This window comes from Kwoniella dendrophila, chromosome 6 (assembly GCF_036810415.1).
Source record: "Kwoniella dendrophila CBS 6074 chromosome 6, complete sequence".
NCBI lineage: Eukaryota > Fungi > Basidiomycota > Tremellomycetes > Tremellales > Cryptococcaceae > Kwoniella > Kwoniella dendrophila.
This window is the reverse complement of record NC_089481.1, coordinates 70,083-86,022: the sequence shown is the minus strand read 5'-3', so window position 1 is coordinate 86,022 and position 15,940 is coordinate 70,083. Positions and strand designations below refer to the sequence as shown.

Sequence of the window (15,940 nt, the reverse complement as noted above, 5' to 3'; positions counted from 1 at the left end):
AGACCTCTTGATCGATTTTTAGTTATTTATATCGATCGACTCCTACAATATCGCCTTTATCGCTTTATCAATATTTTGAGACAATTTAGACTTAGTATAACCCCATGAACAAGGAGATTTTTGATATCGAAGAAGAATTTGATCCTTCTTTACTCGGTTTTGAAGTAACTTTGAAAACAAACACAGATAAAAGTAATTCGAATGAGAAGGTGGAAGTGGAATATAACGAATCGTTAAGTAAGTTTTTTCGGATTTTTATCATGCAAACTTAGTTAATAGATCGATCGTGTTTCTTAGTTTTTGAAAAACCTCAACTCGGCAATGGTCAAAATGATCCTATTGTTATTCCCTCACGACCCGCTCGTCAATTTACAGCTCTCGATTTAGTACGAGCTATAACGGAATCATACAATACTCAATCTTTTACTTCCACTTCCTCTTCTCCAGGCTTACTTGATATAAGCTCGGAATCAGTTTTATCCGATTCAAGCGATACAGACCTTGATATCGACACGAACGATCAATCTGGTATTTCAATTACTGTATCAACAGATACTGAACACGAACACGATGATGAAAATAATGATAACGGAAGTCAAGAAGATCCAATTGCCAAAGATTTCGCAAAGGATGGTGCTGTCGACCCAATCTTAGAAGATGGCGACCCTCTTGTCAATCCTCACGAAGTGAGTTCAACTGTAAATATGGAAAAGACAGAATCGGACATCTCGAATAAACACTGTATACCCAATACATTGTCAACCGAAAATGATAAACCTCGATCGGATATCAGATTCGTGCGCACTCGAATTCCAGGTAGTAGAAGGTATAGAACAGGTATACGTGTTTATCGAGCATCTATAGATGATGATGCAGAAGAAATGTCTACAAGTGGTCTAGCGGATGGATCAGTAATGGAAATCACCAAAGAACCTGAAGAACCTAAACGACCCGATCCCATAACACCCACACAAAAAGACATATCTAATATGTTTGGTCGAGATATATTAGATAAAATAGAACATCAATCAAAATTAGATAATACAATTGGATCAACGTTCCCATCAATTTTAAGAGATTTATTTCCTGCTTTATCAGATTTACAAATGACCATAAAGATCGTCAATGTTTTTAGACGACAATTAGATTTACCTGTAATACCAGATATTTCAAAGATGAATAAAAATGATAAAATCAATCTAAGAAGATCAATAGCGAAAATGAGATCATATTTATATATAGAATTAATTTCAAATCTGATTTTACCTTTAGCACCTAAAGTGAAATCTTCTTCTACTTTATTAGATATACCTACGACAGATGAAGAAGGAGGAGAAGGAGGAGGAGGAGGAGGAGGAAACTTTGTTACAACAAGTGGAGAAACTGATACTGAAAATGAAAATGAAAATCATAATGAGAAAGAGATAAATAAAGTTACATTAACGCCAACTAATTTAACAATAATGGAAAACAAATTACCAAAAGTATTCCCAAATGAAAAACAATTAATCAAAAATTTCCTTTCGGATGATCATTATAAATTTGCTTATGGAGAACAATTAGGTAATGTAATTTGGCAAGGCGGTATAGGTAGAATGAGAGGTAAAGGTGAAAACGGGTTTAGAGGTAAATATGATATTGAAGGCTCAACTCATATCTTTGTTGATCAGTGAGTTAAATGGCATTCAGATCATATTTGCTGCCCTGTTAATTTTTCAGCTAATCCGAATCTTCATACCCATTTTTCAGCTCAAACATCCTACACGGTTTAATACAGTATCTATACTCAAATCCCTCAGATGGACTACCACCAAAACACTTAAGAACATTATCATTACCATGTTTATCATTATTGTTAAGACGCGGTAGATTTACACCACCCGGTTCATTACATTTAGTTGCTTCATCACCTTTGAAACAAAATTTCGATTTATTAGTTAGATTAGGATGGGAGATTTCTATATTGAAAAGAGTTGAATTATACGAGGATGAAATCGAAGATTCTTATTCATTAAAAACCCAACATAAAATTCAAAATAAAATATCTGATCATACAGAATTATCACAAATTAGAAGATTCAAAGAACAAGGTGTAGATGAAATTTTACATTTGAAAATCTTACAAATCTTAAATGAAAAATCAAACTTATCATCTCCCCAAACAAAACCGTCAAATAATGGAAATGCATCAAAGAAAGATACGAATACTTTGGTATTAGCTACCGGCGATGCAAGAGGTGGACAATTTAATAAAGATGGATTTCCAGGTGCAGTTAGAGAAGCTTTAAAAAGAGGTTGGAATGTTGAATTGTATTCTTTTACTTCTGGTTTATCAAGAGCTTGGAAAGAAATTGCTAAAAGAGAAAAATGGTATGAATTAGGTAAATTCACCATTTGGGCTTTGGATGATTGGGCTGAACAGTTGGTCGAAGTTGGAGAAGAAGATTTTTTGTAAAGGAATATGTATTTCTTGTAACTCCGAGATGTGATTACATGCATGTTGGCTTATTTGGGATAACGGCTGGAAAAGGACATGCACAATTCGTTCATACGTCATGATAAGCTATAATATTCGTTCATTTTCCTCATGGTAAACGTCAGTTTCTGATGACGATGATCCTGGTTGCTAACGAGGACGTTGAGGTCGAAGCTTGGTATCCAAGTTAGGAGAAGGCTGTAGTGCTATACTGGACGACAAAAAGCTTCTTTTGTACAGATCATGGTGTTTAGAAGGATTCGCAGAAACACCAAAAAAACAACTTTGAGATTGGTGAGCTGCTTCTGCTGATCTGGACCAATTGCTTTTAGGTACTGGTTTACTCGTATGAATACACGAGAACATGCGTGAATACATGTGCAATTGTATGCCATTCTCATGATACAAGCAAAATACAGTTACAGTTTTGATGGTTACTCAAAAGTGCTATTGTATTGTATTGTAAATTGATGAACATTCAATCGACTAATGACATGTTTTGGGGTTTGATCGACCAACCCCAATACCAAGTGTTCTGTATTCAGCTCTTAGCGACTATAGGGTTCTTCCATCACGTGTCGGAAACCAACCATTTTGAAGATCAGTTCACTACAGTAATCTCTACTTGGAAGAATAGTGCCAAGCTAAGACCACTTTTTATTACATGATAAGCTTCTTCTTTTTCTTCTTCTTCTTGATTCTTTCTTAGAATTCAAACCGAACTGTTCCGACATCAAAGTCATATCAGTTTTGAATATGTTGTATATATAAAAGCTTTTTTTTTTTTTTTTTTCTTTTTGAGTTGTTCAAATTCTCCCTTTTTTGCCTCTCTCTCTCTCTCCCTCTATGTCTATTAAATACGTGAACATAAAACGTATAGTACAAAATTGATAATTCACTATCACATCTTGCCTTGAAAAAATGACTTGTAACAAAGAGAGAAACCTTGAAAAACAAAATAAGTTCAAACTTTATCCTCAAGAAGATATGTGTGAAGGTGATGATGTTGGTGATGATCAAGGAGGTTAGTCCCCTTTTTTTAGACCACATACTGTATGCTGCATTGTGACTATCTTTGTATAGTATTTTCATACTTAAAGCTGACCGTTCTATGATGATTCACACCGGATCAGAACAATGTGATTGGAAAACTTTAGGTGATGGTTCAGTTTATTGTTCATATTGTAATAAAAAGAAGAATTAATTTCTTACTGAACTTTTGAATCCGTGATTGATCCAATACCTTTTGTCGTCCATTTCCCTCACTGTTCTTAGTTGTATCAATATGTGGTAAGCGATCATCAAATCAACTGTATAATACTTCAAGCGATATGAGTGAAGGGAATTCCTGGAGAATTCTATCAGTAAATATTGTTGTTTGTATTCTTAGGTTAGCCAAGGAACCGAATTAAACCTTGCCAGAGTGCTTATCTTGTATGTATTTATGTGATAATAGTATGACCACACATAATTGTTATTTCGTTCATGTCTGATCAGTGAACTGTAGTGATACAATAGTGTCAGTACGGAGAGTAAGACTATTGTTAATCATTCGCTTTTGTCAGTCAATTCTATAACTATCCACAATGATGGGTCGGAAGATCTGATCATAACACATATCAATACATTCTGCCCTCATGAACAGATTATTACCCTTATGACATCCAACATTCACATACTTAAGCCAAGGCGAGTCTTCGTTGAGCAGCGATGGTGACGAGCTGTGCACAATAATCCCATATCAGCCACATGTCGTTTCAACGTGAAAAGAGAAAACAGCGAAACCTGACGGTATACTTACTCGTTTGACGTATTCGTAAATTCTTCTTTGAGCAACAAACATGAAAGCAGCTGTAAGTACTGATTGGAGTAATTTGGCACCGAGACCAGCGTAAAGACCTATAGGTTGAAATTAAGTTATATTAGTTAAAATTTACTGATAGCTATAATGCTATCTAAGTAATCGCGAATGGGGGAAAGATCGATATATGGCAAAACTTACCGGAAATACCTTCAGTCTTGAGGATTTGGAAGAGAGCATGGAGAGATGATTTGTATTTGTGTGTTGCGGCTTGCTATAAATACATTCCAACATGAGAAGTTAGTGAGACGATTGGAAGAGCAGACTATCTTATGAATTCAGACATGATCTTACAAGTCTAGATTTGACAACGATCTACAGTAATCACAGTAAAACATCATTAGTGAAAACCTTATCAGAATAAATGAGGTATCTACCCAATCACTTACATATGGATAAGTACCACCTGTAGCAACCAATTTACTTGCTGCACCAAGGATGAACATATCCCAATCACTTAAAGAACTTCTACCTAATGGATTTTGACCTGTTGTTGATACACCAGATCCAACTTTTCTAGCTAATCTGTAACTCAATAAAATAGCAACGAGTCTTTCAAATGTTGTATACTAGAAGCAAAAAAAACATCATGTCACTCAACATATATCCTTAAAACCGCTTGATGATGAATTGAAAGATGGGATGACTTACTTGAATAACAGGATTAATAACTAAAATTAAAGCAGGACCTATACCTCTCCAAAATCCTTTTAAACCATCTTTTTCTAAAATTTCTTTAGCAGCTTCCCATGCAGAAGGCTTAATTTTTTTGATTTCACCATTGTTAGAAGTTTCAGTTACTGCGTGTGTTGATTGTTTAGTCTGTACTGTCCATATTGGATTAGTTACGATTGTTGTTATTGATCCTATTCCACATATAGATGATTTATTTTCGATCAGCGTTTTTCTCGTAATCATTCAATAGTTGCGATTTTATGCATTTTATCTTTACTTGCGTTGATAGAGGATGATCATAAATATCGTGATTGAGATCTATTTCTGCTGTAATTGATAACGAGAGAAGGCGATTCAGACTTACCAGCAATCAAACCAGCAATTATACCTTCAGAAGTAGTAAGCGCGCTTGTAGAATAAGGTGTTTTTGATCTTCTTTTAAGTAAGAATGATCTTGATTCTTCGTCTATCATTATTGTTCATTTAGTTACACAATATAACGGTCAGTTAAGCAATTCTTTAAAGTGAAGAGAAAGAATGTAAGGGTGCATATGGTGAAAAAAAGAAAGATTTTTACGATTACTTACAGAATGCATAGTAAACACCATTTGTTATAGCTATACCAGCTAAAGAACTTGATAAACCAGAATATAAACCTGATAAACCTTCTTTCTCAAGTGTTTTCTGAATTGCTTGAATGAGGGTCTACATCCAATATCGTATTTCATATATATCAGTCTCATGTGGAACTTATATGATGTTATTATGAAGTGATCTATTCAAAAACTTACAAGATCTTCTTTCTTAGTTTGAACAGCAGCTCTAGTTGATAAGTTGACTAATGGACTTTGGAAGTGAAAGGTGATTCATCTAAATCAGCCGACGTATTCGATAGTCCAGATAACAGCTTATTTGCTCACTAAGTCAAAGCCTAGGTACAAGATTTGACAGACTAGCCATCAGTATACATATCATTTCCAGTAGTTATCTCAGCCGTGATGAACATACCATAGAAACACATCCTCCAACTGAACCTGCTAAAGCGTGAATTGCTGAATCTCCCATTGTGCGATGCTGTTACTTCTAAAGTTGGAGTACAAGGATATACTAGCTTCAGTAAATGTTTGATAAGCTCAAGTAAATGAGTATAGCAAATTGCAATTCTGATAAAAAGATAACTTAGAAAAGAGAATAATAGGAAGAAGAACATCTGATATGAGTTACACGGTAAACTTCGGAGTTGTTTGTTTGACCTATTTCCGGAATTCGCTCTTATTCAATTAACCGGTAACCTACGGCCTGCTAAACAAGTACAGATAACATAACTTTTATTGTATTCTATTTTTATTCATATTTCATATACATATATAATAGCAATATTTCGTATATACAGCACTTGCAGTGAATAGCAAGTATAACTACAAGTATGATACCTGACTTGATCTCTGACTCCATAAGCTATAACCCAGCATGTTGATCTCTAATCTCTATCAACATTTGGTGCGATTTGATCTATACTTTCTCTTTGTGTCAAAGTAGTTGGTGGTGCAACACCTTCTAATCCTAAGATATTTTGTGTACTTGTTAAAGGTGTGGGCGCACTTAATTTTCTTACTCTCGATGAAGCTTTAGAAGATTGATTATCGACTAAAGGTGTTTTAATTGCCATGGGTGCAGAAGAAGATGTTTTAGCTGAACCATGAGGGGGTTTCTCATCTGTGAAGCCAAATGTTACCATTATATTAGCACTGATGAACCATTCACGGTCATAGGTATATTGTCACAGATTGCATATTATAAAATTGAAAACGCAAAATACGATCAACTCACTTGGCGAAGTTACTGCTCCAGGGAGTTGTTCAGTAGAGTACTCCACCTTTGCGTTTGTGCTCTTTTCTACTGTATTGATACCATGCATCGTTAACATCTTACCTTGTTTACTTGACTTTGTTGATTTATCCGTTTCAAGGCTATAAAGAAGTATTCCACCTATAATGCTTGTGAACATCCCAATTAAGTTTGTTATCCAATGTAGTCTTTTCGCAAAAGGCACTACAGAATCGACCAAGTCCCGTATATCTATGACATCTCTCACATACGTTGCTTTGCCTGCCAGCATATATGGTCCAGAAATTAGCCATTGTCCTCCACTCATTGCGATCTTCATAACAATATTCGAGAAGTCAATCGGACAAGGGTCACTCACCAACTTCATTGAATTGAACCATGGTATTAACTCTCAACTCCCAATCTAACCAACATTCCAGATCACTTCGCACATATCTGACAATTCTCTTGGCGAAAGAAGGTACAGGTAAAGCTGGTATACCTATACCAAAAGTGGGACTTGCTATTCTTGACGATCGATCTCGTATTTGATGGTGGTGATGAAAATGAAGATGATGATGATGATGGGAATTAGGGGTCTTAGGGTGGAAATATGCTGAAGGATGCGATTTTGGCGATTCGAGGTAATTTGACATTCGGAACGTTGGGAAGAAAGATAATCGAACAACACTAATGATTTGATTGATTAAAATGCCAAAATCAGCCACCCAACACCTCATCGGCGTCAATTGAAGAGAAATCATTTGTACTCACTGCTCTATCAATGCCAGGTAATGTCCATCTATTATCCATACGTTACATCAGCTTTTGTTGACGACTGCAAAAACTTACATTCAAACGATAATTACATTAACTCACCATAGCATTCCATTTCACCGATTTCTTTACAGTCAGCCGTAACATCCCAAAGTTTCCACCAACCTTCATGTCTATTTTTCAGCCTACTATCACCTTTCAGTTTACCATCGCTGCCTCCTCTCTTAGCGCTCGGTATAGAGGAATCAGAAAGACCCAAACCTAAGCCTAATAATCTTTCTTCTTGACCTAGATTCGGTATAGGTAATTTTGGAGGTAAAGATGATGATTTCATTTTACCTTCTTTCACTTCCGAAATTACGTTTGAAGTGTCGTTTAAATCTTCATCAAGAGGTAATAAATGTTTTTTCAATTGAGTTATTACATATTTGGCATGATTAACTATCCAATAAGGTGTAAACGAAGGTAAATAGATTGTACCAAATATATGCAATAATGCGAAATGCACTAAAAGTGATTCTCTCGATGTCAAATGGACGAGTGGTTGATCGTAAACTAGAAACCAATGTGACAACATTAGCAGCTGATTACTCTCTTTCCCAGCTTTTACAACCTTTTACAACCTGAAAACGATGTACATTGAAAGTCATGAGCAGCTCGTCAAACTCACCACAATCACTTTCAAACCATCTTTCAATAACTCTTCTAACTTGTTCTGCTTCTTCCTTTAATGTCAATTCGATTCTTTTACTTTGTAAATCTTCTTTACCTCTATATAGAACTCTATGAATTTCGACTAATGCATCCATTTTAGATGTACTTAGATCATCCGAACTTGTAGGAGAGCTATGAGCTTGAGTAGGAGTGTGGTCTGTGGAAGTTGTGTTTGAGCTATGACTATGGCGTCTTGATTGAGGTTGCTGTTGTGTTTGATCATATTGGGTATTTAGACCATTAGCAGCAGTGGAGGAACTTGCATTGACTTGTCCAATTCCAGTGCTAGGTTCACCCAGATCAGGTGATAATGTGTTGTTAGAGACTGATGTTGAACTGGAACTTGAGGGATGATGATGATGATGATGATAATGTTGATCAATTTGATATAATTCTAAAGCAGATCTCAAATTATTTATTGAAGCTTTTGATGATCTTCTTTGATTCGATAATGCGTTATGATTATGATTTTGATTATGATTGTGATGTGAAGACATTGATAATGGATTTGATGAAGATTCAATCATAGATGTAGATGTAGATGAATGTGAATGTGAATGTGTATCTGATTGAGCTCTTGAATGTACTCTAGATAAAGGATGAACAGGTGTATGTGGTGATGAACTCGTTGTTGAAGGTAGATAGAATCTTGGGGGTGCTTTTGGATCTTGTTGTGAAGACATTGTGTGGTTGTCGATGATACTGAGGTAGAATGATCACACTATTACATTTAATACGTGCAGCGAAGCAATGCAAACGATGTAATATGTGACCAATATACCTGAAAGCGATTCCAACCTATCCAGATAAGGTGCTTCTACAGTGTGGTTTGTTCCAATCTCGATAATGTCAAAGATATATGCTCATTGAATTCGAGATGTCCAGTGAAATTGGCTGTTTGTTGAAAAGAGATGTACAGAACTTTAAATTATCTTAACTAGTCAAGTTTAAAACAAAAACAGACTAGGTGAGATTTTACATGACGCGTTGTGTGTTATTTGGGTTGTATGTTTGATGAAATTTACTTGATCTGATCAGATCTATACTTTCAATCTACACTAGTACTTTCAATTGAATGCTTAAAGTGTGAATGATACGATGGTTTGTGGTTGTCACGAGACACAAAGGTCTTCCGTTGTCATTAAATTACTGAAATCATCGACGTATACCTTCATACAACTTTAAAGTCTAAATCATGTTTCTCTTATCGATTTTTCCAATCTTCATTTCGATGGTCGCTAGTCTGTCGTCCAAAATTGAGAGATCAGGGGTAAGTAAGCTACCACATTGCAAGGTGTAAGTAGAACTTGAGCAACTTGGGTAGCTCTATCTATCCGGTTTCAGCATAGTGGGAAATGAACTGTTAACTGTTATCTCGTCGTGGGAATATTATAATCGTTTGCAAGTACCCCCGGTTGTAAAAACACCGATAAGATACCGACCGGGTTTGACATAAGTGATGTTTACGTAATATAAATCCATCTGATCAGTCCACGTGATTCTAGCGACAAGCCTAACTATTAGCCGAAAAGGATTACTGTAAGTATCTTACCTAGTCCAGATTGCACAAGATCATTCAATCTGCTCTGATTTGCATAGCTTACTTTGATATAATTACTTAACGAGAGCTGCTTAGATTAAACTATATGCATACCTCTTCGACTCATATGTAGGTTCCCCCCGCTTATTATCATATTATCGGAATTGCATTTCCCTTGATTGGGTGATAGTGGACCTCCACTTTCTAGTGATTGAGCCACATCAGTGTATTAATCGGTAAACTTCGGAATCAAACACCGATTTACTACTTACCACCTTGCATCATCATCCTATTTCCAACTTTCAACTTTGACCAGAGCTATCAAATTGATAAAAGACTTTTTTTGGTTATCCTTCTTCAACCTTCCTTCTTGGTATTCATATTTGTATCATAAGCATAATTTGAAAATGTCAACTGAAGGAAAAGTAAGTATACGATACGGTTATTGGTGATCAGAGCAGGTCGAAGGGATCGAGAGCTAATAAAGCGACTGAAACAACAGGTCATCACTTGTAAAGCTGCTATCGCTTGGGAAGCAGGTGAGTTTGGCAAACATCATCTTTTAGCGATGAGATTCTCATACGGGAGGGATGTGACCAAATGATTAAACGTGGAATAGCAAGCTGATGGATTCCGCGATATTTGTAGCCAAACCCCTCTCTATCGAAACTATCGAAGTTTCTCCTCCTAAAGAAGGTGAAGTCAGAATCAAAGTTCTTTAGTGAGTTGAAGTCGCATTTCTGCCAAGTCTTTTTTGATCACAGAAGATGAGTTCAAATGGCTAACTCCACACAAATGTCATATAGCACTGGTCTCTGTCACACGTATGTTAAATTTCTCATTCTGGACGAAACATCGAGAGATGATCAAAATAAACCTTATTAAATCCGCCGCGATTTAGCTCACACAACCTAAATCCTCTTTTTAGCGATGCTTACACTTTATCAGGTAAAGATCCAGAAGGTGCTTTCCCAGTTGTTTTAGGTCATGAAGGTGGTGGTATTGTAGAATCTGTTGGTGCAGGTGTAGATAACGTTAAAGTTGGTGATCACGTTGTACCACTTTACACTGCAGAATGTAAAGAATGTAAATTCTGTAAATCAGGTAAAACCAACCTTTGTGGTAGAGGTGAGTTTATCTTTTTTTTCGTAAAATTTCAGATTATATCAGATAATCGCTATAATTCAGGTTCACTGACTTTCAAAAATCATTTTGATTTTACTCAGTTCGAGCTACTCAAGGTAAAGGTGTAATGCCAGATGGTACATCAAGATTCAGATGTAAAGGTAAAGACATTTTACACTTTGTGGGTTTTTACTGTATTCTTTTTAGATTGTGTATCTTAAGAACCCAAAGCTGATAGTTATCAACTCGATAGATGGGATGTTCAACATTCTCACAATACACAGTTGTATCAAAATACTCAGTCGTAGCAGTTAACAAATCTGCTCCATTAGAAAAAGCTTGTTTATTAGGTTGTGGTATAACAACAGGTTACGGTGCTGCTGTTAAAACACCAGGAATTGAAGATTCAAATGTTGCTGTATTTGGTATCGGTTGTGTCGGTTTATCAATCTTACAAGGTGCTAAAGCAAAAGGTGCCAAAAGAATCATTGCTGTTGATATCAATGATAAAAAAGAAGAATGGGCTAAGAAATTCGGTGCTAGTAAGTATATACTTTCGTCTGAAACACTTGAACGTATCATTCATTCATTACGAAGCTGTACCGATTGCTAATGTTTGTACGCATCTTCCCCTTCACAGCCGAATTCATCAACTCTGCTAAACTTCCTGAAGGTAAATCAATCGTTGATCACCTTGTCGAGATAACCGACGGTGGTCTCGATTTCACTTTCGATGCTACTGGTAACGTGAGTGTCCTGCTTGTTTGGCTAGAACCCTGTTCATGACAAAAACTGATACCTACGACTTTGTTATTTTATAGGTCCACGTGATGAGAAACGCTCTTGAAGCTTGTCACAAAGGTTGGGGTGTATGTAACGTCATTGGTGTCGCTCCAGCAGGTGCTGAAATTGCTACTAGACCGTGAGTTTGGTGGTTTTTACCTCTTCTGTTGTGAGACATAGTATCGTTACTGACTCTGCCTTTCTGTTCTCTTAATTTAGATTCCAACTTGTTAGTCAACCTTTGTCGTCAAATGGTTCTTCACTTCCTGTTGGGCGAGTACTGATTTGTGTTTCATTGTTTCTCACAACTATAGGTAACAGGTCGAGTATGGAAAGGTTCAGCTTTCGGTGGTGTTAAAGGTAGAACTGAACTTCCTGGTATTGTAGATGGTAAGTTATAATTGTTCTTCTCAGCGTTATATATATACATACTAATCAACCTATTGGGTACTCAGATTACCTTGCGGGTACACTTATGGTTGATCAATTCGTCACCCATCATGAATCTTTAGAAGGTATCAACAAAGGTTTCGAGGACATGCACGTGAGTATTAGTATTTTCGCTTATTTTGATTGTATAGGGACTCCTTATCTGATTATCAATCGGTTGTTCATCTTTTTAGGCCGGTGACTGTATTCGATGTGTTGTTGATATGGGTTTCGACCATGTTGAAGAATCGGCTTGACTTTCTTCGGTAGTAGTAAAAAGTAGATTATAAGTGAATTCTACTATTAGCTTGACTTGAACGGATTATCAGGCTCAACTGATTATGGTTAACTTGAAAAGAAAAGGTGTAAACAGGGGTTAATCGACATAACAATGTGTTGTAGTAGTAGTGCAATTGTTGAATGCATGGTATGAAAGCAGTACATAATGTGCTCAAATGGTATAATCTATAGACCGTTGATCTGCCATGAAACCTTCCCATCAAGTTTACATTTGAATCCACATGAACTGAAAAGACAGTATCTGACAGATTGATGAGAGAAACATTGGACGTTGATCGTATTGTTCGGCTGGAAATAATTTTATGGGGTTGATTTCAATGATACTTGGTACTGTTTCAGATCAGGTCGAATGTCGATGGAGCGATATCTGTCATCTCCACCGTTCTTTGTAACAACTGTTATATGATTGAAGGTTGGAAGGTTGGCGATAAAGAAAAGAACCCTAATTGATCGAAGTTCAGTCTAACCAACTGATTAACAAGCTAACTGGGTGGGATATTGTTGATCACTTCTAGCTAATTATATGAGGTCCCATCTTTTGTAATCAAATACACCATTTTGATTCGTTTTTTTTAATCAAAATCTTTTCTTGAAGCTTTTTTCAATGAATGTCTCTTTTTAAATTCAATTCTCTTTTCATTTTCTTTTTTAATATATCCTCTAACTTTTTGTTTTTGTTCAAATGAAGTTGGATTAATAATTATTTTTTCAGTTACAAATTTAATCGTTTCATATAAATTTTTTAAAGTATCATTTTGATTTCTAAAAGCTGTTTTTGAATTTTGTGAAGATATTAAAATTGAAGGTGGATTTGATAAGTAGTATGGCTAAAACCAATACAACAATCATACGGTATACAAGTAAGTATACATGAAGTTTTTTTTTTCGTCAATAACAAAGCAGAAGCAGAAACTTACAGATTTTGTTAATGGTTCAAATACAAATTTGGGTAACCAATTACCTTTAGATTTAGTTAAATCTAATCTTAAAGTTACTTTTGATTCTGTTTTATTAACATGCTATTCAATAATTAAAAAACAATTGTTAAAATGGTTAGAATCAAGCTATTAGTGATTATACATCTACTTCCCTTTTAAAAGCATACACACATACCTGACCACCAGGTCCACTTGATCTACTTCTAGTTATAATATAAGATTCTTTTGGTATGTCATCAAGTTTAAAATTATCTATCCATTCTCTAGCTAAAATATGATCTGATTCTTTGATTAAAGATGATATACCCAATAATTCTGAAGATGCTTTTGCATGGTATCTTGAATGAGTGGTAAACGACTTGCTGAGAATGTGTATAGTTGATGGAGCGTTGATAATTCTATGCTGTATCATAGGCTTTATCATGGTGTTCTGATATCATCATGTCCCATACCAGTAAATTATATGATCCTAAACGGTGAAATTATTTAAAATCGGATCTATCGGTGAAATATGTAATCTTCGTATCATGGTTTGCTACAGTGCTACAGTGGTACAGTGCTACAGTGTATAATGTGTGCTACGGTGAGACCCTCACCGGGTAAACGATACAGTGATGATTACCGGTAAATTTACATCGTAAAGTGGGGAAAAAGTTGAAATGATGAAAAGATGCAAAGTTGGAAACAAATTGACCAACAGATATATATAAAGGCTTCTCTCCTTTTCCAATCCACCATCTCAGTCGGCAAACCATAGAGACATATTTGATACTTGAGGGAAGAACAGAAGATATCTTCTGACTACGTCTAAGCCACCGGTGTAATCAAATTTAGACCATAAAACCTGCATATATACGATTGAACTTTTCACACGACAGAAAAAACAACGCTATGACCTCATCACCACCTTTATCAACTTCCTTGATACCACCCCCTCTACCCTTATCTTTGATAACAACATTGTTACCACATCTGTTACCACCATCACCGCTGCCTCAAGAGTTATTATCAAAATCATTATTACAACGTTTGTTATACTTACCACCTTCACCAGAAGATTTGGATTCACATCTATCACCTTTTCCATCTTCTGATAATGGAACAGAACAGCCGTTCTCTTCCAGATTACAAGAGTTAACACATGGTCATAGATTATCTGAAAAAACCTTGTATACAAAAGAAGGTGATGAGATTTATGCTAAACTATCTATATTACCTGAACATTATGATAAAAACGAAAATGAAAATGCCAGTATAGAAATTTGGTTTGAATTTGAATCTTCAACGACATCTCCACAGGAAAGTAGAGGTTGGGTATATCATTCAGCTAGAATACCTACTACAAATTCTATTCATCATTTCGTATCTACTCCAGGAGAACTATCAAGTATAAATCTAGATGCTCAGATAACAACAACAGAATTTACCGGAAATGATAATGATCAGAATAACTTGGAAGCTCCTGAAGGATATTGGACAGCATTTGATTCACCACCATCAACCAATTCACTCAGTTTACCTTTGACAGAACATGAACATGATAATGATGCTTCATACTGGGCACAATATTCTAGACCTGCTACAGCACCTATAACACCAGGTATACATACACCAGGATTTCAACCTAATATTAAATCTCCTTTGGGTTTGGGTAAAACATCCAGTAATAATAATGATCAAGAAGAACAGGCTAGAAAATTGACAGAAAGTTTAAATCAATTAGGTTTAAATCATTTGAACAATGATATTAAAAATGGTTATTCGATAAGTAATCATAGTAGTGAAAAAAGAGGATTTTATATAGATAATGATAAAGATAATGACAATGACAATCACGTTGAGATAATTCAGCAAAATGGGAACGATGTAAATGATTTAAGCGAGAATAACCATGGTGTTAATCAGCAGGATGAGATACCAACTACGAATACAATTATAGAACAAATACAGATGACGAAATCAAATGACGAAGAATCAAGTAGACAAGTGAAAGAAAGATTAAAAGCTAAAATTCAATTAACGTTAAATGAATTATGGAGAAAACATATACAAGATTGTAATGAGTTAGATTTGGAAATTAAAGCTATGGAATGGTTAAATTTTGGTAGAAAAATAATTGATCATCAGAGTCCTCAATCTTCTTCGCCTAATGGATTTAGTAGCTCTAGTGGAGATCAAGTTGATCAACAAGTCATCATAGGTAAATTAGAAATTTTATTAGATATGCATGAGATTGTAAATAAAGATAAACAAGATTTCTTTAGATTATTAGAAAGTGTCATAAAAAGACAACCTGATTATAGGAATGAAGAAGATTTTGATGATGTGTTGAGACAAAATACGTATTACGAATAAGAATAAAACCAAAAATCCAACAAACCATAGATAAGGTGGATTTGCACATACATACACATAAAGACTGTGTCCTGTTTGTTCATCAAATTGTTGTAATCACATATATACATACATATCACACTACAAGCGGAAAATTTAGG

General features: G+C 35.4%; 6 protein-coding genes across 6 annotated transcripts; 3 read left to right on the top strand and 3 right to left on the bottom strand.

Annotated features, from left to right (window-relative positions):
- Positions 1-104: 104 nt before the first annotated feature.
- On the top strand, positions 105-2,455 carry L201_004594 (uncharacterized protein; the record flags this gene model as incomplete). The annotated part of the gene is made up of 3 exons (XM_066220335.1): positions 105-237; positions 298-1,669; positions 1,750-2,455. The coding sequence occupies 3 exons, from the start codon at positions 105-107 to the stop codon at positions 2,453-2,455; spliced, it is 2,211 nt and encodes a 736-aa protein (XP_066076432.1).
- A 1,700-nt stretch (positions 2,456-4,155) lies between these two features.
- On the bottom strand, positions 4,156-6,077 carry L201_004593 (uncharacterized protein; the record flags this gene model as incomplete). The annotated part of the gene is made up of 11 exons (XM_066220334.1): positions 4,156-4,197; positions 4,278-4,375; positions 4,479-4,551; positions 4,632-4,652; positions 4,727-4,906; positions 4,989-5,203; positions 5,377-5,478; positions 5,600-5,717; positions 5,804-5,858; positions 5,933-5,943; positions 6,021-6,077. 11 exons carry the CDS (start codon positions 6,075-6,077, stop codon positions 4,156-4,158), a joined length of 972 nt encoding a protein of 323 aa, XP_066076431.1.
- Positions 6,078-6,492: 415 nt separating this feature from the next.
- Positions 6,493-9,013, bottom strand: L201_004592 (uncharacterized protein; the record flags this gene model as incomplete). The annotated part of the gene is made up of 7 exons (XM_066220333.1): positions 6,493-6,728; positions 6,843-6,982; positions 7,112-7,121; positions 7,219-7,529; positions 7,614-7,641; positions 7,719-8,171; positions 8,287-9,013. The coding sequence occupies 7 exons, from the start codon at positions 9,011-9,013 to the stop codon at positions 6,493-6,495; spliced, it is 1,905 nt and encodes a 634-aa protein (XP_066076430.1).
- Positions 9,014-10,277: 1,264 nt separating this feature from the next.
- L201_004591 (S-(hydroxymethyl)glutathione dehydrogenase) lies at positions 10,278-12,464 on the top strand (the record flags this gene model as incomplete). Its single annotated transcript, XM_066220332.1, has 13 exons — positions 10,278-10,295; positions 10,373-10,409; positions 10,519-10,591; positions 10,677-10,694; positions 10,799-10,998; positions 11,097-11,176; positions 11,249-11,537; positions 11,636-11,742; positions 11,817-11,917; positions 11,998-12,007; positions 12,093-12,168; positions 12,234-12,322; positions 12,402-12,464. 13 exons carry the CDS (start codon positions 10,278-10,280, stop codon positions 12,462-12,464), a joined length of 1,161 nt encoding a protein of 386 aa, XP_066076429.1.
- A 615-nt stretch (positions 12,465-13,079) lies between these two features.
- Positions 13,080-13,869, bottom strand: L201_004590 (uncharacterized protein; the record flags this gene model as incomplete). Its single annotated transcript, XM_066220331.1, has 3 exons — positions 13,080-13,334; positions 13,425-13,526; positions 13,621-13,869. The coding sequence occupies 3 exons, from the start codon at positions 13,867-13,869 to the stop codon at positions 13,080-13,082; spliced, it is 606 nt and encodes a 201-aa protein (XP_066076428.1).
- A 467-nt stretch (positions 13,870-14,336) lies between these two features.
- Positions 14,337-15,800, top strand: L201_004589 (uncharacterized protein; the record flags this gene model as incomplete). Its single annotated transcript, XM_066220330.1, has 1 exon — positions 14,337-15,800. The coding sequence occupies one exon, from the start codon at positions 14,337-14,339 to the stop codon at positions 15,798-15,800; it is 1,464 nt and encodes a 487-aa protein (XP_066076427.1).
- Between the last annotated feature and the right edge of the window lie 140 nt (positions 15,801-15,940).